Genomic DNA, 26,555 nt, shown 5'->3' with positions numbered 1-26,555 from the left:
TGGGGCAGAGTTATAAATGGCTTTATATGTTATTGTTAATGTTTTGAATGTTATCCGTTGGGCAATGGAAAGCCAGTGGAGGGATTGGCAGAGAGGGGTGGCAGATACAGAACGGTTAGTAAGCTGGATGAGTCTGGCAGCAGCATTCATGAAAGACTGAAGAAGGAATAGCCTGCGATGAGGTAGGCCAATGAGGAGGGAGTTACAATAGTCAAGGCGAGAGATAACAAGGGAGTGAATAAGTTTCTTAGTGGTTTCCGAGGTTAGGAACGGGCGTATCTTGGAGATGTTGTGGAGGTGAAGTCTACAAGATTTGGACAGTGATTGGATTTGGGGCTGAAAGGACAGATGGGAGTCTAGGATTACACTTAGTACCCTGGCATGAGGGGAGGGACTGATGGTTGTGTTATTGATCTTGATGGAGAAGTCAGGGGAGGGGGGCACGGGCAGGGGGGAATACTAGGAGCTCAGTTTTGGAAAGGTTGAGTTTGAGGAAGTGGAGTGACATCCATGCCGATATGTCGCTTAGTAGGTTAGTAATACGAGAGGAGACTGAAGGGGTGAGGTGAGGGGTAGAAAAATAGATTAATGTGTCATCAGCATAGAGATGGTACTTAAAGCCATGGGAGTTTATCAAGTGACCAAGGGAGAAGGTGTAGATGGAGAAGAGTAGGGGCCCAAGGAGGGAACCTTGAGGGACCCCTAGAGAAAGAGGGAGTGAAGAGGAGGAGCAATAGTTATAAGTAACACTGAAGGAGCACTGCGATAGGTAGGAGGAGAACCAGGAGAGAGCAGAGTCTCGGAGGCCAAGAGAGTGGAGTTTTTTGAGGAGGAGGGAATGGTCAATAGTATCAAAAGCCGCAGAGAGGTTGAGTAGTAAGAGTACGGAGTAGTGGCCATTGGTTTTAGCAGTTAGTAGATCATTAGTGAGTTTTAGTAGGGCAGTTTCAGTGGAGTGTAGTGAGCGAAAGCCAGACTGTAAAGGGTCAATAAGGTTGTTGTCAGTGAGGTGGGAGCTCAGGCGATTGTAGACTAACCGTACTGAGTTTAGAAGTAAGTGGCAGCAGGGAGATGGGTCTTAAGTTGTTCAGGTTGGTGGGGTCCAGGGAGGGCTTTTTAAGTATGGGAGAGATGTGTGCATGCTTTAGAGGGGAGGGGAAGGCACCGTTAGAGAGGGAGAGATTGAAGATGTGAGTGAGGGAGCATAGGATGGAAGAAGAGGGTGACCGTAGTAGTTGTGAGGGGACAGGATCCAGGGGGCAGGTAGTGAAACGGGATTCTGAGAAAACCTTAGTGACCTCTTCAGGAGTAGCAAGGTCAAAAGAGGAAAGTGTTGGGGGAGGTTTAGTATAAGGTATGCTAAGTGGGATGAATGTCTGTACAGTGGCGATGCCCCTACGAATTGCATCAATCTTGCTTTTGAAATGATTTCCAATCTCGTGAGCAGTGAGTGAGGTGCTGGGTGGAGGTGGAGAAAATAGAGAGTTAAAAGCAGAGAAGAGATGATGAGGACTGGATGTAATAAACTATATTATACTCATTGCTGTTAATTGTTGTGTATATCGCTCGTTCTGGCCGGAAGGGCGTGGCTACAAGGTCACACGCACACTGCATCACTTCCACTTGTATGGAAGATGCCAACATTACGTATTGCCCGGCGAACAATTTTTTTAGATTGGTTAATGTGGGCCACGATTTAGAGCAACCAATGAACGAACGCGTCTCGGTCGTCGGATGACCGATCGGTTGATTTTCTAATCGTGTATTCCCACCTTAAAGCAGGATATGTGTCAATGGACAGATAAACAGGTGAAAATAATACCTAAAAAATTTTTTTAAGACTGGTTAATTGCAATATACTAAATATTTGTTTTGGGGTTTAATACCGCTTTCAACTGTTTCTTTTCTTATCCCAAGCAATGGTATTACTTTGTGGATGACGTCTCCAGAATCCTATGGGAATCCAGAGTTTTGGCACTGTGTATGTTTAAATTGCCTCTATTTGACGTCCGAATACAAGTGTGTATTTGGCTTCCTGGAGATGATAGAGGAGGAATAGAAAATGAAAGCAAAAAGCAAATATTAATGCAACTGACACGTATAACCTGCACATTACAAGATACTAAGCCGCTAAGGAGGTAAGATGCCCAACATCTGCATCTTTTGCATGAATTTATTAACATTTAACCGTGTTGGTTTTGGTTTAGCATATGCAAAGTGATAAATGAGAATACTTCTGATTTCACTGACCTGGAAAGAACAGAAAATAAATAGGTATACTGTATATAGGTGTTATGGCTTTTGCTATCACTTATTATTTTAATTTTGAGTGGTGACAGAGAACATACTGTAAATGTTAAGGGTTAAAGCTGTTTCTTCTGGATCTACCTTTTGGAGTAGTTTAGATACAAATCTTTGGACTCACCAGAAAGCCTGAGATTCTTTTTCTACTAGGAGTCACAGGTGGAATATATTTTTTTTTATGTGGGAAGGATCAGGAAACAGGTGCAGACTCATCTAAAATGGTTTGAAAAATACCATGAAAATACAAACTAACACAAAAGTAAGGGCTCGTTTACACTATTGTTGTCCTCTGAAGTGTGATCCACTGTGGATTACTTTTCAGAGGGTGTTTAAAAGGTATCTGGGAAGCATTTACCTCCTCACCACCTGTTTTGACTCCTAAAAGCCTGCACTGTGCACTACTGTGCAACAGACACTGTGCTTCAACCGCGTGCACTGCACACAGTCACAGGGTGATTGGGGCACAGCCCCGTTCACTTGAATGGGGCGCCTGTAGATAATTGATACTCTTGGCTTTCCCTTGTGCTGGTTATAATCTTTTCATGGCATTGAATTTGTAGTTTTATTGTAATATCCCAAATTGTAATATTAATAGCCAAGACTGAGCCTTATGTGAATATGTCATTGTTTCTGTACCCTGCTTATATTATCGGCGAAACTTGGACATGAATTATTGTTTTACATCAATTCTGATATGTGTCTGGTAAGAGGCAATACAATGATAGTAAATGGTAACCTCCCAAGCCATATTAGGTGGATCATTCAGTAAGCTATTAAATGTTACTGAAGGTTTTATTAGAATTAAACTTTTGTACAGTTAGTTTATTGACCAATGCAGGGCGTGATTATTAAATGTGGGACCGCCTGAATATGAGGGGTGGCCGGGCAGCACATAGAGGAACTGGGCCGTGTATTTCTCAGTTCCTCTATGTGCCATCTGGCCGCCCCTCCTATCCATCTCCTGCATACTGTGGGCTCCTTTCTTTCTTTCCCTCTTTCTTTCCCTCTTTCCTTCTTTCCCTCCTTCCTTCTTTCCCTCCTTCCTTCTTTCCCTCCTTCCTTCTTTCCCTTCTTCCTTCTTTCTTTCTATACTTCTCTCTCTCTGTCTCCTGTTTCTCTCTTTTCTTTCTTTCTTTATTGACCAATGCAGGGCCTGATTGTTAAATATGCTTTGGGGTAGATATAATTACATTAGTTTTAGTTAATACGTAGGCTATTATTGGTCAGGTCCTGCAGCATACCAAGTTAAATAAATAACAGCCTCCCCACCCATCCTGTTGATGTAATAGCTGGTTAACAGGTTTTCTTTCTGTTTTCTTCTGGACTATTGTTAATGCTAAAACCATTCAGCTTGGTGTCTGTTACCTTGGAGCAGTGCAATGCATTGTTACAATGTATCACACTGTCAACCATTTCTCTTTTTTAATGCATTTTTATTATCATTACACGTACTTATATAGCAGCATCAATTTGCACAATGTTTTATATATATATTGTACATTCCAGGCCCGGACTGACCATAGCTCACACTGGACATTTGCCCAGTGGGCCGGGACCACCTGAATAGGAGGGGCAGTCGGGCAGCACATAGAGGAACTGGGTCGTGCATTTCTCAGTTCCTCTATGTGCTACCCGGCCACACCCATTGCGGCGTGCACCCCCCTGCACGTGCCTAGGGACACCACTGAGTGCCCCCCTCTGGATGAAGGAGCACAGGGGGCACATATGGACAGCAGCATTATCAGTCAAGGGAGAGGGAAGAGTTAGCTGTACTAGCAGATTTAGATGCACTAACAAAATGAAGCCAAACTCCAGCTAACACTTTATAATGTTACATCAAACTGTTTTTTCCCTTTTGGGATAAAGATTTTACATGAATAGATAAAAGCTGATCATTGTAAGCGCTATTTCAGTGGTAAGTGACATGTCTTATTCCTGTAACTGATACATTCTGCTGGAGAGCATGAGCTATTGAAAAACAACAGACTTACTGGCCAGATCAATAGGTTAAAATCAGAGAAAGAAAGCCTAAAAAAGGAAATGTAATGCAGCCATCACATCTAAGAACTGCTAAGCTGCAATATAATAAATGTTTGCTTTTGGGTTTAATACCACTTCAACTGCGAGGGCTGTATTAAAAAAAAAAAAAAGCTGTCATGAGAAAATAGAGCAAATGCATAACTTATTATTGAGGTATGAACATTTTTATAGACGTTAATTGTTACAATTATACATTCTCTGACCTTCTTTTGGCAGAAGTGAACAAAAAGCTACTGGAAGTTACGAGACATGCCTTTGATAGTAAGTATCAGTTTCCCCTGATATTTTCTGTTATTCTCAGCATATTTGCACCTCCAAACACCGGGCCCTACAGCACCTCCAGACGTCGCGGCCCTCAGCGCCTCCAGACGCCGCGCCCCGCAGCACCTCCAGACGCCAGCCTACAGCACCCACAGACTACCGTGACTAGCCAGTAGCAGATCCAGCTGCCCACCACTCTCCCTCCCCTCCCACAGATGAACTCCTCCGCCACTGCGCGACAGACTCTCCGCATCTACACGGCCTGATGTGAAACCTTTCACCTCCCTCAATTGACCAGCACTCCGCCCACCCTCCTAATATGCCACCTGTACTCCTCCTTCCCCAAAACAACTATACATCGGACCCTCACTACTTTCATCTCCCCACTACGGCTCTCACCACCTTCTCCTGATACTCCACTCTCCCACCGACCCACACGCCACCACTAACAGACCCTGACACTCTTGCACATCCCGCTCCCATGCCACCTTTCTCACCCTCCTTCTCCTCCTTACCGCCGGGGATATCTCCCCAAACCCTGGCCCCTCACCACCTCACTCACCCACTAGGCACCCTCCTACTCCCACAAACCGCCGCAACCCCCTCAACCTTTTACCTGTCCCCCTCCTCCCCGCATCCACCCCTCCACTCTTGGTTGCACTCCTGAACGCCCGATCGGTGTGCAACAAGCTCACCGCCATCCATGACCTCTTTATCTCCCACTCCATCAGCAAAACCTGGATCCAAGCCACTGACTTCACCTCCCCTGCAGCACTCTCCTATGGGGGTCTTGTCTGGTCCCATTCACCCAGACCGAGCGGCTGTAGAGGTGAGGTTGGCATGCTCTTGTCACCGCTGAGCACCTTCCAGGTCCTCCCAAACCCCCCCCCTATCCTTCTTCTCCTTCGAGGCCCACTCCATCTGACTCTTCTCCCCCACCCCTCTGAGGATTGCAGTAATCTATTAGCCTCCTGGACCCGTATCCCGCTTCCTTGATGACTTTTCCGCCTGGCTACCCTTCTTCCTCTCCTCTGAGCTACCCACCAGCATCCTTGGAGACTTCAATATCCCTATCAATGTCAACAACCCGGCTACATCCCAACTCCTCCACTTAACCTCTTCTTTTTCACTCACACAGTGCACACAGTCCTCCACCCACACCGACGGGAACACCCTGGACCTCGTTTTCTCCCATCTCTGCACCCTCCACAACCTCACTAACACCCCTTTCCCTCTCTCTGACCACAACCTCAGTACGTGCTCCATCTCCCCGTCCTCTAACACACCCCCCCCGAACCTCAAACCATCACCAGCCGTAACCTCCGCAACCTGAACCCTGCCCCTCTCCACTCTGCAGCTGTCCGTCTGTACGACAGTATCCTCCCACTGTCATGCCCTGACCTGGCCACTACTGCGTACAACAACTCACTATCAGACTACTTAGGACCCCTGACCACACGTAGCATTAGACCCCGACCGCTTCAACCCTGGCAGAACGACCACACTAAAGATTTTAAAGGACTCAATCGTGCACTGGAGAGATTATGGTGTAAAACCAGATCCCCTTGAGCTTTCTCCCTCTACAAATCCGCCTTCCTCACCTACACCTTCTCCCTCCACGCCGCCAAACAAGCCTACTTTGTTACCCTCATCAACACCCTCTCCACCTGTCCTCGCTGGCTCTTCTCCACTTTCAACTCCCTACTCTCCCCCCCCACCCCCACCCAGTACCTCACTCATCGCCCACGAGATTGCCAATCACTTCCAAAACAAGATTGACGCAATCCGTAAGGACATCGCCAATGCTCAACCTACCTCCCCACCTAGCCTCCCTCCCACTATAACCCCATCAACTCTCCCCTCCTCTGACCTCGCACCCGCCCTGCCCCCCACCACACCTAACATCCCGCACACCTTATCCTGCCCAACACTCCGCTCCTTCAGCACTGCTACCACTGAGGAGGTCACTAATGTCTTCTCAGAAGCCCGCCTCACCACTTGCCCCCTTGACCCTGTCCCCACAGAACTCCTCCGGTCACCCTTCTTCTCCATCCTACGCTCCCTCACCCACATCTTCAATCTCTCCCTCTGCACTGGCGCATTCCCCTCCCCCCTAAAGCACGTGCACATCACTCCCATACTCAAAAACCCTCCCTGGACCCCACCAACCTGAACAACCTTAGACCCATCTCCCTGCTGCCATTTACTTTCAAGCTCCTTGAGCGCTTGCTCTACAATCGCCGAAGCGCCCACCTCACTGACAACAACCTCCTCGATCCACTACAGTCTGGCTTCCGTCCCCTACACTCCACCGAAACCGCCTTATTCAAAATCACTAATGACCTGCTAACCGCCAAAGCTAATGGCCACTACTCAGTCCTCTTACTCCTCAACCTTTCCGCGGTCTTCAACACAGTTGACCACCCCCTCCTCCTTAATAAACTACACTCCCTCGGCATCAGAGACTCTGCTCTCTCCTGGCTCTCCTCCTATCTATCCCAACACTCTTTCAGCGTTACCTATAACGCCACCACCTCCCCCTCTTTCCCCCTCTCTGTTGGGGTCCCGCAAGGCTCTGTCCTCGGGCCCCTTCTCTTCTCCATCTACACCTCCTCCCTCGGCAAACTGATACACTCCCACGGCTTCAACTACCACCTCTACGCTGATGACACGCAAATTTACCTCTCCACCCCTCACCTCACCCCCTCAGTCTCCGCCCGTATCACCCAGCTACTGAACGACATATCAGACTGGATGTCGCTCCATTTCTTCAAATTGAACCTTCCAAAAACCGAGCTCCTAATTTTCCCCCCAGCCCATGCCCCCCACCCTCTCCATCACGACCAACAACGCCACCATCAGTCCCACCCCGCAAGCCAGAATCCTAGGTGTCACTCTTGACTCTAACCTGTCTTTCCAACCCCATGTCCAATCGTTGGCAAACTCATGCAGGCTCCATCTCCGCAACATCTCGAAAATACGTGCGTTCCTTACCCCGGGCACTACTAAACAACTCGTTCACTCCCTTATTATCTCACTACTCGACTACTGCAATTCCCTCCTCACTGAAAGGAATTTGACTCTCATCCCTCTCAAGACACTGACCCCCGTCAGTCCCAGGCTTGATCAGTGATTGTCCTCAGGCCTGGAGTCCACTCTGAGACACAGGAAACAGACGCAGACACAAGGTGGTATCTCAGAATGAACTGAATTTATTCTTCCGTGTTTCAGCTTATATAAGAAACTTCAAACAATGCATAAAATATAGAAGCCAATCAAATATCAGATATGCATAAGCCAATCAAGTGTTACATACGTCAGTCATGGCCAATCATTTGTGATATACGTCATATTTGAACTCTTAAACACTTATGGAAATTTCTAAATTCTTAAGAAAAAGAAATATGTATATTTTTAATATATCGCTTAACCACTAACTGTCAGTTTGATCTGATTAGAAGAAAAAAGAGAACTTGGAGTTTAAGAGAAAGAGGAAGTTCTTTAGGTTTCTTGAGAATATGAGACAAAAAGAGGAACCTCTAAGTTTCTTGTAAAAAGTAACATACAACAGAAAGAGGAAGTTAGTTTTTAAGTTCTTTGAAAAACAGAGAATATACAAGTTTTAACAAATATGAAATAATACTTAGCTTAAGCTATCATTAAACAAGATGGCCTTTACTAATTCTTAGCACAAAATGGCGGTGCTTTTAGGCTAAAAAGACTAATTCCTTCAAATCCCCTCTTAGGTCACGCACGTGACCTTACACCTTAATTACAGGTTTGTACCTGAGGCCCTTAGTACGTCTTTTGTCAAGACACTGATTCCACATAGTTTTAGTAATGGTGGCATCAATAAGCTTCTGCAATAAACCTCGGATACAGGGAATACAACAGCAACCACACAGAGTTAATACTGCAGCAGCCATTACTATAGAAACTAACATAGTTTTCATCAGGGTTCCCCATTTACCAAACCAGGTTTCAAATAGGCTGGCTAGTGGATTTTCTACTCCTGAGTTTTCAGCCAATTCTTCAGATAACATTTGGAGGCCTTGAAGGGCTCTAGTAATGCTTCCATCAGGAGCGGTGTTATTGGGGATAAAAGTACAACAGTAGGAACCAAACATTTTACATACTCCTCCTTTCTCAGCTAATAACATATCAAGAGCAATACGGTTTTGCCAAGCAGTAAGGGATGTTGCATCAAGTTGGGCAGAAACACCTTTCAGAGCATCCCTAATATAGTTAACAAACCTTTGTTGATTATAGTAAATGTAATTAATCCAATCCACATTTTTGTTAGGCTGTAGATAGAAGCGATAGAAGCAAACCCTGCAGCAATCTGATCCTGAGCTTTAAATTCGTCAGGGACTCCTCTTGGTACGCCTATAGCATCTATATAAACTCTATTATCAAATGAACCACGGGGTGCACTTCTCTTATGCCTTCTTGATCCGGATTTTTCCAAGATGGGCAAGCTTCTTATCCCATCTTCCACTTTGACCATAAAGAAAGGCATGAGAAGATGGGTCAGAGCACAGCTTCCCTTCCATCTGTTGGGGAATCTGGCTCTGAGTCTCATATCTCCATACAGCCACCACACATCTGACAGTTGCTGCCGGTGGTCCTGAAACCATTCCTCCCGGTAGCCTTCTGCAGAGGTGCGGATGGTCTTAACACAGTAATTAGGTGGGAATGTACCTAAATCTTTACCTTTAGTATCATCATGTTCAAAACAGGTGAAATTTCCTGGTACCGGTTTAGAGGCTAAAGGTAAGTTTCTTAGTCCGGTTACAGGGAACTTCTTAACAAAATCGGAACATTCCTCCTCAGTGATGTTATCTTTATACATTCTAATTAGGCAGGACATATTAGTTTCTTCTTCTAAAAAAGGAACTGTGGCAAGTAAGGGGTGGGGGTTGGCACATGAAATACAGTCTCCCTGGCCCTTGTTCTTAGTTGTCCATCTCACCCATTCTATCCATTCATTTTTGTCAGAGTAACCAGTTTCAATGCTTAATCTGTCTTCTGATTGCATCACTACTCCTGTCACCTCGTTATCCAGTCGATCCCTAACTTTGGGGAATGAATTGTCTATGGTACTGACAGGGATTCTTGGAGAGGGCTTTACCTGTAATATGACTTTGGCCCAGGGATCTGTTCCTGACACAGTTATTCCCAACCTATATTCCCCACTATCTCTGACCTCTGGGTTTCTTATTGTGAAGATAATATTCCCTTCGCCTTTTGCTATAGAGATTCTTTGATAGGTGCCTACGTCATCTGGGGAAATTCTAGCTGATTTGGTCTCCCATTTATGGGGGTCTGTTGTCCACCATACATTTTCCCAGTCACCACATGACTTATCCTTCCCACACATATATACATTATGAGGTCCAAGATCATAAGTAACTTTAGTCGGGTCAAACACCTGGTTCTTAGTCAGAGTAAACATTATGGTCTGATTTAAATCCTCAGTAGTCAGGACTGGTGTTTCCTGTACCCCCCATCCCTTATCTGGTACAAAGGACATTCTTCTCAACCTTCTCTTAGTGCGGGTTAGACCTTGTTTCTTTCTGACACTAGGATGTTGTGTACTATAGTTTTGTGTGTGTACTGGTTCTGCATTATCTTTGTCACTAGCTTGGATGGAGGTATTACATATACTCTTAATCACTCCAAAATCATCTGGGTGATAAATACAGTTAGTTATTGTCCATACTGGGAGGAACGCAATCAGGGTTGCTAGTACAAGGAAGCAAAATGTCTGCCCAGAGTACTGTGAGAGCATACGAAAGGTCATCTTCTTCAAAGACTTTTACACCGGCTTCACTTCCTTTTTCTTCTTCTGTATCTGTGTCTTTGCCTTTGTCTTGCTTCTTAGGGGCTTGGTTCACCCTTTTTACACGACTGGCATGGATCCAGGCCTTGGAATCCTCAGTCAGAACAGCGGTCCTAGTGACAGCGATCACAGAAGTGGGGGGCCCAAAGGGATACTCTTGCTTCCGATTCCTATGGAGGGCTTGTATCACCACACGGTCCCCGACTTGGAAAGAGTGAGTTGGTTCCTGTGAAGAAAGAGGAAAGGTGCGAGCGACATTTCTTTCAACTTTGTCCAAAGTTTCAATTAGTTTTCTCACATATTCCTCCTGAATCAATTCTAAGTCCCCTCTTTCTACCATGAGTGGCTGTCTGGCCCAGGGAGTGGGAAAGGGCCTACCCATTAGAACCTCAAAGGGGGAGTAACCTGTCTTTTAAGAAGGAGTCATTCTTACCTCTGCCAAGACTGCAGGCAGTACTTTCTTCCAATTTGCATAGGTACCTCCAGTAGCTTTCCTAATTTTATCCTTGATGGTCCTATTCATCCTTTCCACTATGCCTGAGCTCTGGGGGTGGTAAGGAATGTGAAACTTCCACTCAATTTTGAGTGTTTTCACCAAATCCTGGCATACTTTGGCCACAAATGCTGGGCCGTTCTCAGAATTAATCTGGAGTGGACATCCCCATCTAGGAATGATTTCCTGTGTGAGGATCTTCACTACCGTTTGGGCATCTTCTTTTGTGGTTGCAAAAATCTCTACCCAGCGGCTAAACATGTCCACAATTACCAAAAGATATTCCTGTCTTTTCCCTACCTTTGGTATGTGTGTAAAGTCTACCTGTAGGTGTGTAAAAGGTGTTGATGGGTATGTCAGGTGTTCATGTCTTGCCTTGTGAGGATTGTTTGGGTTATTCCTTATGCATGTAATGCATCTAGACACATATGATTTTACCAAAGAGGGGAGGCCAGGGATGAAAAAATCATTGTCCAGCAGTTCACATGTAACCTGCCATCCCCTGTGACCTACTCCATGATACTGTGAGATGAACAGAGGTGCACTGGCCTTTGGAATACATGGTCTCCCCTCTGTGACACAAAGTCCAGTTTGTGGATCTTTGGTCACACCAGCTGAATTCCACTGCTTAATATCTTCGGAGGTAGCATTTCAGGGGTGAGCATTGGCATCTGGATCATGGCAGGCTGGGTAAGGGCCGCTTCTTTTGCTATTTTGTCAGCTAGAGCATTTCCCTTTGCAATATCAGTTTGTTCATTTGTGTGTGCCTTACAGTGTAGGATAGCAAGGGATCTTGGCAGTTGTATGGCTTTGAGTAAAGCCTTCACCAGAGATGAATGTGAGATGGATTTTCCATCTGCTGCTATGAATCCTCTCTTTTCCCAAATTATTCCAAAATCGTGGCACACGCCAAACGCATATCTGGAATCTGTGTAAATATTTACATCCTGTCCCTCAAAAAGCTGACATGCTCTTGTGAGGGCAATCAGCTCAGCGGCCTGAGCTGACTGATATGGGATGGGTTTTGCTTCAAGTACTTTATCTGGCAACTGCACCACCGCATATCCTGCATGGTAAACAGTGTCAGTAGGTCTTGAGCAAGAGCCATCTACAAAAACATTCTGTGCCTCTGGAAGAGCCACAGAACACATATCCTGCCTTGGGGAGGTGTCCTGATGAATCAATTCCAGGCAATCATGCTGTGGAACAATTTCATCCTGCTCTCCTTTTAAGCCTAATAAGGCATTTAAAATTGGAGCTGGACCTGAAGTGGGAGAGGTATATTTTATTCTCAACTTAGGGTTTGACAACAGTATAACCTCATATCCACTAAGTCTTTGGGCTGACATGTGTTGGGTATGTATATTCTTGAGTAGAATAGACACATTGTGGGTGGTATGTAAGGTGGTCTCATGTCCCACAGTGAGTGACGTAGCCATTTGGACCACCATAGCGCATGATGCTAATGCCCTGAGACACACAGGCATGCCTTGGACCTGTACCGGAACCATTTTTGAGAAAAAAGCAACAGGGCGGAGTTTACCTCCATGCTCCTGAGCCAGGACTCCTGCCATAGTTTTACAATTTTCCATAGCATACAGATGAAACATTTGATCATATGCGGGCAGACCAAGACCAGGGGCTATTACCATAGCATTTTTCAGATACACAAAAGCATTGCACATTTCATCTGACCATTTCACAAGATCTGACATTTCTGAACCTGTGGCTTGTCTCAAAATGTTGTCATAGTAGGAACAGTCAGGTATCCATTGGCGGCAGTAACCAATCATGCCAAGAAAGGTGAGCATGTCTTTCTTGGTCAATGGGCGGGGCAGACCCATAAGAGCCGCAGATCTTTTGTGACTGACTTTCCTTTCACCTTTTGTGAGAACAAAACCAAGGTATTCAACAGTTTTCTGACACCATTGTAGCTTTTTCTTAGACACTTTATGACCACATTCACATAACCAGTTCATGAGATCTACACTGTCCACCTGGCTAGCTGCCCGATTAACACTACAAAGAAGCAGATCGTCTGCGTATTGAACCAAAACTGAACCATGGCGAGGAGTCCATGGCTTCAAGATGGCTTGGAGGACAACAGAGTAGACCACAGGCGAATCTACATACCCTTGCGGTAACCTACACCAAGCAAGGGTCTTTTTCCTAAAATGGAAAGCAAAGATTGGGCGTGTCTCCTTGGCAACAGGGATTGAAAAAAATGCATTTGTTAAATCAATCACTGTGAAAAATTCAGCATCAGCTGGGATGGAGGAAATGAGTGTTGGTACATCAGGCACTATTGGGGCAATGGGAGTCACAAGATCATTTATGGCCCTCAGGTCCTGCACAAATCTGTAAGAGCCGTCCGGCTTCTTAACTGGATTTATTGGGCTGTTGTATGGTGAGATCACCTCTTGAAGGACTCTTCCTTGAGAAAGTGTTCCACCATGGGCGCTATTCCTTCCTCCTTTTCTTTTGACAAAGGGTATTGTTTGTGAAACACAGGCTGAGCCCATGGTTTCAGTGTGGCCTTATATGGAGTGCAGGAAATGAATCCCACATCCAAGGAACTTTCTGCCCAAACTTTATCATTGATTGTTCCAGCAGGAAATGAGGGGTCATCTTGAGTAATCATTGTCATGGCAGGGATAATTGGCATTTTGGCAGAGTGGGCCACAATACCAGCTCTCCTTGTGGATTTTAGGTTGATGTTCAACTCTCCCAGGAGATCTCTCCCTAACAAGTTAACTGGACAATTGGGTATGATTCTGAATGAGTGATCTAGCAGAGTGATCCCATGTATGGGGTCAAAAATTAGAAGAGGCGGTGTTTTAAAAGTTTTGGTAAGTATCCCATTTATTCCCATGGAAGGTTCAGCATTCATTATCTCTCCCTTATAATAATCCTCACTCAGACTCGAGCGCGTGGCTCCGGAGTCCAACAAAAATGGGATTAATTTTCCGTATACATGTAAGGATACAAGCGGTTGTTCCTTATAAGAGTGAGAGACAAGTGGGAATGCTGGGATACCACCTTCTGGGCACCTTCATTTGTTTTGTGATGGTGTCTGCCAAGAGATAGGAAACCTCACATTCTGCTGTGGGAGATCCCTTTGTGGTTGGCCTGGGGAGGGGCTATGCTGGGCGTGGTCCTGAGTTTCATATGGACATTGATTTCTCCAATGATCCTCAGCCCCACAATTGAAACAACCCGTGTCCCGTCCCCTATTATCCCCTCTTCTTCCCCTAAACCGGCCTCTACCTCGGTTATTAAAACCACCCCTTCTCTTGTACTGTGGGTTTCTGCGGGGAAAGGGATCTTCCTGAAAATGAGTGGCCACCGCCTTGGGTATCTCGAGACATCCAGCAGCATCTTTCTCAGTCAATTTCAATTGAAATTGTTCTCTGGTACAAGTGGGCCATTCAGAAATCATCTGTTTTACAGTTAACATGACACTGGGTTTTAGATTGGACAGGAAAGTCTGAATCAGTAGACTATGCATGGTGTCTTGCAATGTCAGTCCTGCCTCTTGTGTCCATGTCTCATTAAACCTTTTCCAAAAATCTAACACAGTTTCTCCTGACTTTTGCTTGCAGGCTACTGCGGTAGGGAGGGAGGATCTAGATTGGAAAGCTCTTTCCATTTCCTCAGAGATCTCTCTCCACATATTGTTTCTACCATCTTCTGTGTTTAATTGATAATTTGTGGCAGTAGTGCCACCTGCTTCTAAGATGGATATGGTCCTAACATTACCCCAATTCCAAGGGGAAGTTTGTCCCAATATTCCATCGAGGATAAGATGCATATCCTCTTGTGTGTAGTTTCTACCTCTACATGCTTTCTTCAAATAGCTCACAGTAGCCATTGAAGAAACAGTAGGCTTTGGACAGTGTTTGACAATCCTATTTATGTCTTCTATCTCAATGGGTTTCTTCAAAAGATTGTCTCCTATTGTCATGAAGGGCATTTGTTGTGTATTGGAATCAATACCATATTGGGCATTATTACGTGTGTGTGATGGACTTAGGATGTCAGTTATACCTACCCATTCTAAACAGCAGAGAGCCTGAACTAGCGGATTTTTCAACAAGTGAGTCATCTGCTTCAGTAGTTGAAGAAACAGCTATTCCCCCTGTCGCTCCCTGTGTGGTAGAAATTTGAACCACACTCTGGGAGTCTGCGGGAGTTTGAACTGTACTAGGCTGTGTGGCAGAAATGTGAACTGCACTAGGTATCTGGTAGGTCTGTGAAAGTGTTGGTGCTGGAGGTGCTGGAGGTGCAGTGGGATTCTGGACTGCATAATGTCCGGCTAAAAAATATCCTCTTCAGTAAGAGATGGATAAAGTTTTGTGGGCTGTGGGACATATGGGGGAGGAGATGGCATGAGAGGGTGTGTGGGTCTGTCTATTTCTGACTCCAATGCATGTATTTTTGTTGCATTTATATTTCGAACTTTGGCTTTATTTTGTTTCCCAGTTTGTCTATGAAACAAAGAGGAGCAAATTCTATCCAATTTTGTCCACCTTTGGTCATGTATTTCTGGTCCCACTCAGGATCTCCCTCATACCATGGAAAAGCCTGTTTATCTCCTAAACAGAGACCTTTAACCATGTCCATATGAAAAGTATTATTACTCCCATCACGGGGGAACGGGTCAACACTACCCATTAATTCACTCCAGTCCGCTATTTTATCCACCCAGGGGTTAATTAGATAGTAATCTGTCCCACAGATACGAGCTACGTAATCTTTACATGTTTCACCAACATTTGGGGGAGGGAGTTTATCCTTACTTTGACTACTCCCCATGTTTTACACTTGCAAAGGTCTGTGTTACAAATCTGTCCTATAGGCTGTCCCAAGAGACAGGGGTCAACTTCCAAATGACAATTTACTTTATAAAAATGTCTGGACTTAAGGTATTTATTTGGTCTCTCTCTAGTGGTTGACCAAAAGTGGAGATTATAACCTGGATATACAATACTTCTAATATATCCTGTCTTTGACTATCTCCAACCTTTTCTAACAATAAGCCTACAACACAATTTGAACAAGACATTTACATAGGCACCCAACTCAGTGTCACCATGCTTTCACCTTCCCCAGGTCATCAACCAATAAGGTTTAGCTGGAGGGGTGGGGTGTCTTACACTGAAATTGACAATACCTTAAGTGACTTCTGGTCACTTGTGTCACACAAACAAATTATCTTATACTTCTATGCGATAGGAAGAAAAGCAAAGAATTGCAGGACAAAACTGATCAACCCGGACTTTCCCTGGTTTCTTCTTAAAGAAACTCTTTTAGTCCCTTCTCTAAGAGACTTGCACTTCTACAAAGTGCTCTGGTCTTCCCAAAAGACCTGGTGCTTCCAAAAAGCACACTGCGCCTGGCCACTGGCGTCTTATGACGCGAGGTCCAGTGCAACAAAGGGCCTGAAATTTTATCACAGCCTTACGGCAAGACAGATTGTTTGGCAAAAAAATGACAAGAAATCTTACTTACCGAAGGGTGATTATTTCATCCCGGACGACGAGCCCCCAGCTGACAGGAATTTGACTCTCATCCCTCTCAAGACACTGACCCCCGTCAGTCCCAGGCTTGATCAGTGATTGTCCTCAGGCCTGGAGTCCACTCTGAGACACAGGAAACAGACGCAGACACAAGGTGGTATCTCAGAATGAACTGAATTTATTCTTCCGTGTTTCAGCTTATATAAGAAACTTCAAACAATGCATAAAATATAGAAGCCAATCAAATATCAGATATGCATAAGCCAATCAAGTGTTACATACGTCAGTCATGGCCAATCATTTGTGATATACGTCATATTTGAACTCTTAAACACTTATGGAAATTTCTAAATTCATAAGAAAAAGAAATATGTATATTTTTAATATATCGCTTAACCACTAACTGTCAGTTTGATCTGATTAGAAGAAAAAAGAGAACTTGGAGTTTAAGAGAAAAAGTTCTTTAGGTTTCTTGAGAATATGAGACAAAAAGAGGAACCTCTAAGTTTCTTGTAAAAAGTAACATACAACAGAAAGAGGAAGTTAGTTTTTAAGTTCTTTGAAAAACAGAGAATATACAAGTTTTAACAAATATGAAATAATACTTAGCTTAAGCTATCATTAAACAAGATGGCCTTTACTAATTCTTAGCACAAAATGGCGGTGCTTTTAGGCTAAAAAGACTAATTCCTTCACTCACCAGCCTACCTCATCACAGACTATCCCCGCTTCAGTGCATCCTGAACTCAGCGGCCAGACTCATCCACCTCACCAACCCTACCGCTTCTGCCACCCCCCTGTTATTCCCTCCACTGGCTTCTGATTGCCCAACGCATTGAATTCAAACTACTAACACTGACATACAAAGCCATTCATAACGCTGCCCCAAACTACCTCACTGACCTGATACTCAAATACCACCCTACCCGTAATCTTCGCTCCTCACAAGACCTCCTACTTTCTAGCTCCCTGGTCTCCACCTCCCACTCCCGACTGCAAGACTTCTCCAGGACTTCCCCCATCCTCTGGAACTCACTACCCCAATCCATCAGACTGTCACCTTCCCTCCTCACCTTTAGGCTCACCCTGAAAACCCATCTCTTCAGGGAAGCCTACCCCACCCTCACCTAATTGCCGATCTACACCCTACACTCCTTCTACTACTCCATCCCCCACAGCCACTTCCTCCTGTACCACTATCCCCTCCCTCCTAGATTGTAAGCTCGAAAGAGTAGGGCCCTCGAACCCCTCGTGTTTTGTCTTGTTACTGTATTGTCTCATGTACTGTTCCCCACTATAATGTACAGCGCTGAGCAAACCTTTTGGCGCTATATAAATAATGTATAATAATACAATAATAATATTTGTGACAAGAAAACAGTTGTAACTGAATCAAATCATCAATTACTTCCGTACTCTTAAACACTTCATTCCCTTATGATTGTGTAACCTTTTTTGCCTCAGAGCCCTTAAAAAGAGTTAAGCCTTAGGGAACCCCTGTAAAAATACATTTACTGTTCTAGCATGAACAGAAAATTGTAGGAAGGTTTAAATAACATAATAAATGATTTGGTGTACCCGGTGTATTCGGCACCTGATAGGATCAATTCCTGTCTGTAGCCCAACTTGTCCTCGATTATTTTTCAACACCAGGCCCGGGAGAAATAAAGCTCCAGACACCGAAGTGTGAAAGCGAAATCTCTGAAAGTTTAATGCGGATGAGCAGTATTATACAAGAACTCTATAGGCGTTGTTAGGCCAGAATGACCAATTAAATATTATATTCTTATCAAAGTAGATAGAAACTACAAATGGCTGATGAATACCATATAAGGTGAATCCGTTTACAAAAAAAAGAAACTAAACTCAGGAAACGAGAGAGGTTACAAGCAAAACTCAAAATCGAAACTAACTATTTACACATCTAAAAATGAAGGCATTATACAAAATAGATGCCAGTTAACCCCTTGACATTTATCGCATGAAAATATGCCTCTCGGTGTCGAGGCCTTGATGCAGGCCTTTGCGTGCAATTAGAAAATACATATGTGCTGAGAGCGCGCGCCCTGCACACTCCCAGCACATTTGTCCGCGACTCCCGGAAAGGTCCCGATCTCTCCTTTTGATCAGGACCTTTTCCAATAATGTGACGGCAACTCACGGTGGTCACATGACCCTAAAACCCCGCCCTGCCTCCCGGCTTCTGAAACTCTTAAAGGGCCAGGAGGCGCCGATGCCAAGAGGTTAAAAAAAATATTTCCTTGCAGCACCCAGGTTGGATCACTTAACCCTGACCCCTCTACATTGATGGTTAGTGGAAAATTGTTTCTTTGGCATTGGCAGTCAGTGTAGCTAGGACCTGCTCAAGGAACCCATAGACACCACAAGTGGAACCCTGGTTGAGAGAGACTGCTGTACAAGAATTAGTTGTTCTCATTTAGAAATGTTCCACTTTTGCTGGCTGACCCTGTTGACACATGAAATATTGCATCTCTGTGAGCATTCTGCAATAAACTGCAGTCAGACACCACCAAGTTAATGAACGCAATTTAAACACTTTCTTGCAGCCGTGATTTTGCTTCGAAAGAATAGCTAGATATGTGCAAACATTTGTTAGATTTCTGTTTCATTTGTTAAGTAAGTTAAGTTAAGTGATTCATCATAATCCTTATGTTAAATTGATTCATTTTCAGAATGATTTGTTGTTTTTGGAGAGTATACAGTGAAGGAAATAAAAATTTGACCCCCTGCTGATTTTTAATGTTTGCCCACTCACAAAGAAATGATCAGTCTAAAAACCGAATGGTAGGTGTATTGTAACACCGAGAGACAGAATAGCAACAAAAAATTCAAAAGAAATGCATGTCTAACAAATTATGCACTGATTTGCATGTTCATGAGGGAAATAAGTATTTGATCCCCTATCCTTAAGCAGGATTTCTGGCTACCAGGTGTCTTTCATACAGGTAACAAGCTGAGATTACAAGCAGTCTCTTAAAGGGAGTGCTGCTAATCTCATTTTGTTACCTGTATAAAAGACACCTGTCCACACCAGCAATCAAACAATCAGATTCCAAACTCTCCACCATGGCAAAGACCAAAGAGCTGTCCAAGGATGTCAGGGACAAGATTGTAGACCTACACTAGGCTGGACTGGGCTACCAAACTATAGCCAAGCAGCTTGGTGAGAAGGTGACAACAGTTGGTGCAATCATTCGCAAATGGAAGAAACACAAAACAACTGTGAGTCTCTCCCTAGGTCTGGTGCACCATGCAAGATCTCACCTCGTGGAGTGTCAATGATTATGAGAATATTGAGGAATCATCCCAGAACTACACATGAGGATCTTGTCAATGATCTCCAGGCAGCTGGGAGCACAGTCACCAAGAAAACAATTGCTAACACACTATGCCGACAAGGATTGAAATCCTGTAGTGCCCGCAAGGTCCCTCTGCTCAAGAAAGCACATGTCCAGGCCCGTCTGAAGTTTGCCACTGCACATCTGCGACAGGACAACTGCAAACTGCAAATGGGTCGTGGATTGGGTTGACCCAAAACACACGGTCAAGGCAACAAAAGAGTGGCTCAAGAAGAAGAACATTAAGGTCCTGGAGTGGCCTAGCCACTCTCCAGAATTTAATCCAATTGAAAATCTGTGGAGGGAGCTGAAAGTTCAAGTTGCCAAACATCAGCCACCAAACCTTAATGACTTGGAGAGGATCTACCAAGAGGAGTGGGCCAAAATCCCTTCTGAGATGTGGCCAACTACAGGAAACGTCTGACCTCTGTGATTGCCAACAAGGGATTTGCCACCAAGTACTAAGTCATGTTTTGTGAAGGGGATCAAATACTTATTTCCATCACGAACATGCAAATCAGTGCATAATTTGTTAGACATGCATTCCTTTTGAATTTTTTGTTGCTATTCTGTCTCTCAGTGTTACAATACACCTACCATTCGATTTTTAGACTGATCATTTCTTTGTGAGTGGGTAAACATTCAAAATCAGCAGGGGATCAAATACTTATTTCCTTCACTGTATATTCATTGTTCCAAATCGATTCGTATTTTTGGAAGTTCTGTTATTCATTTGTTATTCTGGAATATAGTTAATTAATATGTATTCATCGACTATGTAATTAAGTTGAATTTTATTTCCCCATTCCCAACTGACTTTATTTGTTGGGCTGCGCACATAGAAATTATTATTATTATTATTATTATTATACAGTATTTATAAAGCGCCAATAGTTCGCTCAGCGCTGTACATTACAAAAGGGAGACAGAACATGTGACAGAACAATACCAATACAATGCAAAACATGAGGGGATCAAGGGCCCTGCTCTTTCGAGCTTACAATCTAGGAGGGAGGGGGTGGTGGCACAGGAGGAGATAGCTGTGGGGGATGGAGTGGTAGGAAGAGTGGAGGAGGTCGGCAAGTTAGCAGGGGGTGGGGTAGGCTTCCCTGAAGAGATGGGTTTTCAGGGTGCGCCTAAAGGAGAGGAGAGTAGGTGATAATCTGATGGGTTGGGGCAGGGAGTTCCAGAGGATGGGTGACACCCTGGAGAAGTCCTGGAGGCGGGCATGGGAGGAGGAGACCAGGGAACTAGAGAGAAGGAGGTCTTGTGAGGAGCGGAGTGTGCGTGCTGGGCGGTACTTGGATATTAGGTCAGTGATGTAGTTCGGGGCAGTATGGTGGACAGCTTTGTACGTCAGCGTTAGGATTTTGAATTTGATCCGTTGCGCAATCGGAAGCCAGTGGAGGGATTGGCAGAGGGGGGTGGCGGAGACAGTGCGGTTGGAAAGGTGAATGAGTCTGGCAGCCGTGTTCAGGATGGACTGAAGAGGGGATAGCCAGCGGCGAGGCAGGCCAGTGAGGAGGGAGTTGCAGTAGTCGAGTCGTGATATGATGAGGGAGTGGATGAGCTGTTTAGTGGTTTCTGGGGTTAGGAACGTGTGGATTTTGGCGATGTTGCGGAGGTGGAGTCTGCACGAGTTTGTTAAAGATTGGACTTGGGGCTGGAAGGATAGGTTGGAGTCCAGAATGACACCCAGTACTCTGGCCTGCAGGGTGGGTTTGATGGTAGCGTTGTTGGATGAAATAAACAAATAGTCTCTCAAGTTCAAAACCCATACAAAAAGAATCCTATTAGAATATTCACGGTAAGCTCACTAGAATAAAAATGAATGTATCTGAATCAATTCAGATCATTTGTTATGTTGTTATGTTTTTTCAGATGCTTCAAACATTAACAAAAGGCCCACACTATTGCATCATGTCATCTGGATGAAACCATGTCACCTCCTGTAGTATATCTGCAGTCTCTGACCATATCTTGTATCATGTCCATGGGGGTGGGGGTGACACCATGCTTTACCTCACCAGGGGACACCAACGCCGGGCCTGGGCTGTGTGTCGCTCCGGGGTGAGAGCCAGGAGGGTCCCAGGAACTGAAATTACCCTGAACGAAGAGAGCTCTGTTTTGTGTCCTATATGACGTATGAGTGGAGGAGAAGTGGAGACCCTGTGATCCCCTGCTGAGCTACCGAGAAAAAGAGATTGGCCATAGAGGAGATCAGTAGCCTTTTGGCCCCTTGAGGGTCAGTGCGGGGAGGTGAGCAGGCACTGCTGCCATTTGAGGATTTGTGTTTGAGCACTAGAAGTGAAGATCACCGTTTTGTCACAAGTTACACCTGCATGGACTTTATTTATTGATATATATATGATATAATATTTATATATATATTTTTTGTATATGCACATAGAAAAGTTTTTTCGTATACACTTGTTCACCTTTAATTATTGATTAGCACTCTTCACTTTAAATAGTGAATGAGAAGAAGGAATTTTTTGGAGATATAAGATTATTTGTCACTGGTTTGATTATTTTTTATTATTTATCACTGATATATTATGGATTCAGTTTGATTCTTCTATTTAGTATACACTATTGGTTGTAGTGTTCCATTGACTAACAAGGAACTATTAACACTATAGCACTTATATTCACTGATGGCACCTTAATATATATATATATATATTGATTTATTTATTTAGCGCTTCACTATTTTAAGGTATATATTTGGCTACTTAATGGTTTAAGGTAAAGTGACAGCAGCTGTTGATATAGGGATCTTGCCTGTATTGAGCGCAGGAGGATACTTTCAATATTGTTACCAACCCTAGTGACGCCACTGCAAGAGGGACATATGTTAGAATCTAAGCAAACAGATATTTGTTCATCTTAAACTGTAAACGTTAGCCTTTAGGGCATCAGCTAGAACAAGTATTTGAAAAGCATTTCACAAATCTGAGTAATTTTCTCAACGCCCTTAACTCACACCCTTAATTTTCAACCTCGATGTTAAATACGAATATGAATTGGGGAGTGATTTTCAGCATTAAAGGATAAGTTCAGCTTTGGGAACATGTTACATGTTCCACCCATTTTTGGGCAGAACATGTAACATGTTCCCATAGCTGCAGCTACCGCCTGCAGCTCCCCCTCCCTCTGACAGATACTACAGGGAAAAATCTCTCCGTACTATCTGTCAATATGAAAACAGCGCGGCCATGTGTGGCTCCACCGACATGGCCGCATCATTCATTCACAGACTTCCGTGAATGAATGAACTGCAAGTCCTGACAGCCTTAGTGGCTGTGGGCTTGTAGTTTTCAATTAACTACCACGGCACTGTAGTAGTTCATTGATTCTTCCTGTCAGTATATCTGCTTGCTTGTACATCCCATACGGCAAGCAAATATTTACATGCTTTTTCTGGTCTGTGCTATCAATGCTGCAGAAATGAATGGAAGGCCATTACCAGGATGTTGGTGTATCAAAATGCTGTACCAGGAGAACACAGATGTATGTAATGAACTTTTCTAACCAGTACACCATAGACCCAGAGGTTGTTGTTGGCAGGTGCCTACAAGTCAAGCTGCTGGTAGACAGGGAGTCTAGGTTGCCTAGGTAGGAAGTGGTTAACTTAGGTGTGACGATCGCGGCGTCAGACCCCTGACCTTCTCACCAAACTCGTGACCGAAGGACTAGCCAATCTAAAACCACGATGTCACGTGCGTAACAATGCCACGCCCAGCTGCACCCTGCACAAAAATTTTCGAGCTAATGGACTACAATCTGTGTACCTGCAGCCTGGAAGCGATTGTTACTGGGTCAGGTTAATTACGAAATTAACCCTTCACATGGCCACCACCTCCTTTTTGTACAGAGAAAGAGGAAACTCGGCAATATCAGCAATAACACTATGATGGTTGAAATAATCGTCTGTATACCACTGTCACCGCAGGCAGGTTATACAGAGGGTTAAACACACATAGTAGCGCTCTTCAGCGGCAGGAATTCGTAAGTTGCATTAAAGAGCTTTAGAAACAGTTCAACACTTTCAGAAAGAGAGATTTATTACTAAAAGGTCAAAAGGGTGCAATAAAAATATTTACAGAAAAAAGATGTAACCAATATACAGTATATATAAATATACAGAGAACAATAGCACAGCAAAGAGAAATCAGAAAGGAGTTTAAAGGGTTAAAGTACTTGCCAATCAGCCTTGGGCTAAGCAGTTTCAAGTCTTATGAGCTCCAGGATGCTTTTGATCTCCCACTGCTAGTTTCGAGATCTTCTTCTCTCACACACACACACCACTCCAAACATAACAGCCCTTTTTCTAGAATCTCAGCAGGGTGTCTCTTTGGAGTAGTAACCAATGGTCTCCTTTTGGGGAGGGAGGTGTAGGTGGAGACCTAAGTTACAACCAGAAACTCTCCCAGCTTATATTTTTGCTGATAACTTTCCCTAGGTATATTTGCCGGCCTGGGCACTAGTATATTAATACTCAGCCGCATCTGCGGAATGGTTAGAGATGAAATATGAAATATGCACTTGAATGGTTCAGTAGATATACTTTTCTGCTTTTCTATATATGCCAGCTAAGGGGTGTAACCTATCAGGAGAATGGTCCCAATTGAGCCTTCCGAATATAGGCTCCATGTTTAGGTAATTATGTCCTACGTGCAGATATCAATTTATATGAAAAGTGAGTTTTTAAAAGTAAGTCTGTCTTTATGACCCCTTGGAAGGTCTTTTGAAGTTCAGTGAGGGACTTGCTTTATATTTTTACGATATGCCAGTTTCTTAGACAGCTAGGCACCCAGCTAGTGAGGTTTTATATCTCGGAGCTCTCCTGCTGTGCTTTGGCTGCCTGTGACCTCTGCAAACACACTCAGACCATATGTCACTCAACAGAGAGGGAGGGGGGATGATGGGATAACATGGAGAATTCTTAACAAAATGGAGGACTGCGTCCTTCTCTGTGGGCACTATCCCCCTCAGGTGGTTGCATGGGAGGGGACTGAAATTTCCCTCCTGATGCAATCGACTCTTGCCGCCACTGTGCCCAGAAGTTCACCTTGGGGTAATATGGTGCCATTGCACTGCAGGAGAACCAGGTTCCTTCTGAGAAGGGTGCTGTTCTCCCCAGCAATACTGTTGTGCCAACCAAGTGAGTTGTCAGGGGTGAGCACCAGTCGGCTGTGACTACCCGGACATTGTGGCAACTGCCGTGGTGCCCACCTGCTCACACAACACTTCTGTTCAGGGGTGTCATATGCTAACATATTGAGAGGTAGCTTCTTGTTGAGGTAGAGAATGAGATTTCCCTCTCCCATCTCCTTCCTCCGGCCCAGGACTACATCTCATCTGAAGGAAGTGGTGTCTCTGTGTGCCAGAACCGGACAGGCGAATTCTGGAACTCGCCTTCCAGATGTTTCCACAGGTACCTTCGTCCAAGATGAACAGTCCTCTGTATCTGCTAGCATCCAGGAACCCAATTCCGCCAGTTCCCTGTCTGCTAGGTCAGTCACGGGTCCAGCTGAGCCATGATAGTTGCATCCAGGCGGACAGGCGAATTCTGGAACTCGCCTTCCAGATGTTTCCACAGGTACCTTCATCCAAGATGAACAGTCCCCTGTATCTGCTAGCATCCAGGAACCCAATTCCGCCAGTTCCCTGTCTGCTAGGTCAGTCACGGGTCCAGCTGAGCCATGATAGTTGCATCCAGGCGTCTTACTTACTTGTAGCCAGCTGCACTCAAGACTGATGAAACCTGCTTTTTGGCCTGGGGAGTAGGCCAGGCCATAACCGCCTCAGTCTCCCCATTCCCAGACCTCAGGGGCTCTCTTCCTACCAGTGGTTCCCAGTGCTGAACCACTGACATGCCCCTCTGACAGTTACCAATCTCGACTGTCAGACTAGGCACGGGCAGTTTGTTCCTGACAGGGGCCCAAGTTGCTCTTCCCAGACCGGGCCGAACACTGCAAGGCCCCTCAAGTGAGCAACTGCACACAGTCCCACTTCACATTGTAGGTCATTCCTGACCTCTGGGGAAGTGGTTGGTGCGTTCTCAACCCCAACTAGCTTTCCTGTGAATTCAGGCAAGCCACATGGGGTGGTGAAGGCTGACCCATCCTGAGCCTCCTGGCTTAGAGATGGTGGCCCATACCCTCTGTTCAGGTCCATGATGGTTAGACAGCGGGCACCTTCCGGATGCTTCGTTACCTCATGGCTCCTGGGCATGGGGTGGGCCACAGTGTTCCAAGGTCCTCAAAAAGCCTGGTCATCGGATCCTGTTTGGGGATCGAGACTACCGGGGATGCCCAGACTCTAGCTGACCCCTGGATTCCTGACTGCGCTATTCCCTCTGTCTCTTTGGCCCATTCAGTCTGCACCTCCTGTGAGATGAAGTGGGCCGAAGGCATGAGGGAAGGATACACCCTGCCGTCCAACTCATGAACAGCACAGTGAGCTCTCCCCAGGTTTCCCTGAACCCTGACACCATCTACTATAGGCCTTACCAGCAGCTCCTGTACCTGAATGGAAAGGAGAGGTGATTGGAGCCGAAGGCCTCAGACCCCTCTCTGAGAGCCAACGATCAACTCCAAGGAGACCCCTCGCACTTCCAATCCAGGTGTGCTGTCACTACCTCTGATAAGTGTTGTCTTACACGTGAAACTACTAGTACTAGCCAGCTGTTGTTTACCTTTCTCAGCAGGGAAGCTCACAGCTAGCTGGCT

At 44.9% G+C, this 26,555-nt stretch overlaps 1 protein-coding gene across 1 annotated transcript in view; it reads left to right on the top strand.

The window, feature by feature from the left end:
• The first annotated feature begins 2,037 nt into the window (after positions 1-2,037).
• The window catches only part of LOC149446173 (phospholipase A and acyltransferase 2-like), an 82,332-nt gene continuing 57,814 nt past the window's right edge, over positions 2,038-26,555 (top strand). The window contains exons 1-2 of the mRNA XM_089652788.1: positions 2,038-2,138; positions 4,561-4,605. Of these exons, the coding sequence (XP_089508914.1) occupies positions 4,594-4,605 (12 nt within the window). The 5' untranslated portion in view covers positions 2,038-2,138; positions 4,561-4,593. The remainder of the gene's footprint in view (positions 2,139-4,560; positions 4,606-26,555) is intronic.

Source organism: Staurois parvus, unplaced genomic scaffold (assembly GCF_062004578.1).
Source record: "Staurois parvus isolate SC_StPar_1 unplaced genomic scaffold, SC_StPar_1.0 ptg000694l, whole genome shotgun sequence".
NCBI lineage: Eukaryota > Metazoa > Chordata > Amphibia > Anura > Ranidae > Staurois > Staurois parvus.
This window is presented reverse-complemented; position numbering and strand designations above follow the sequence as displayed.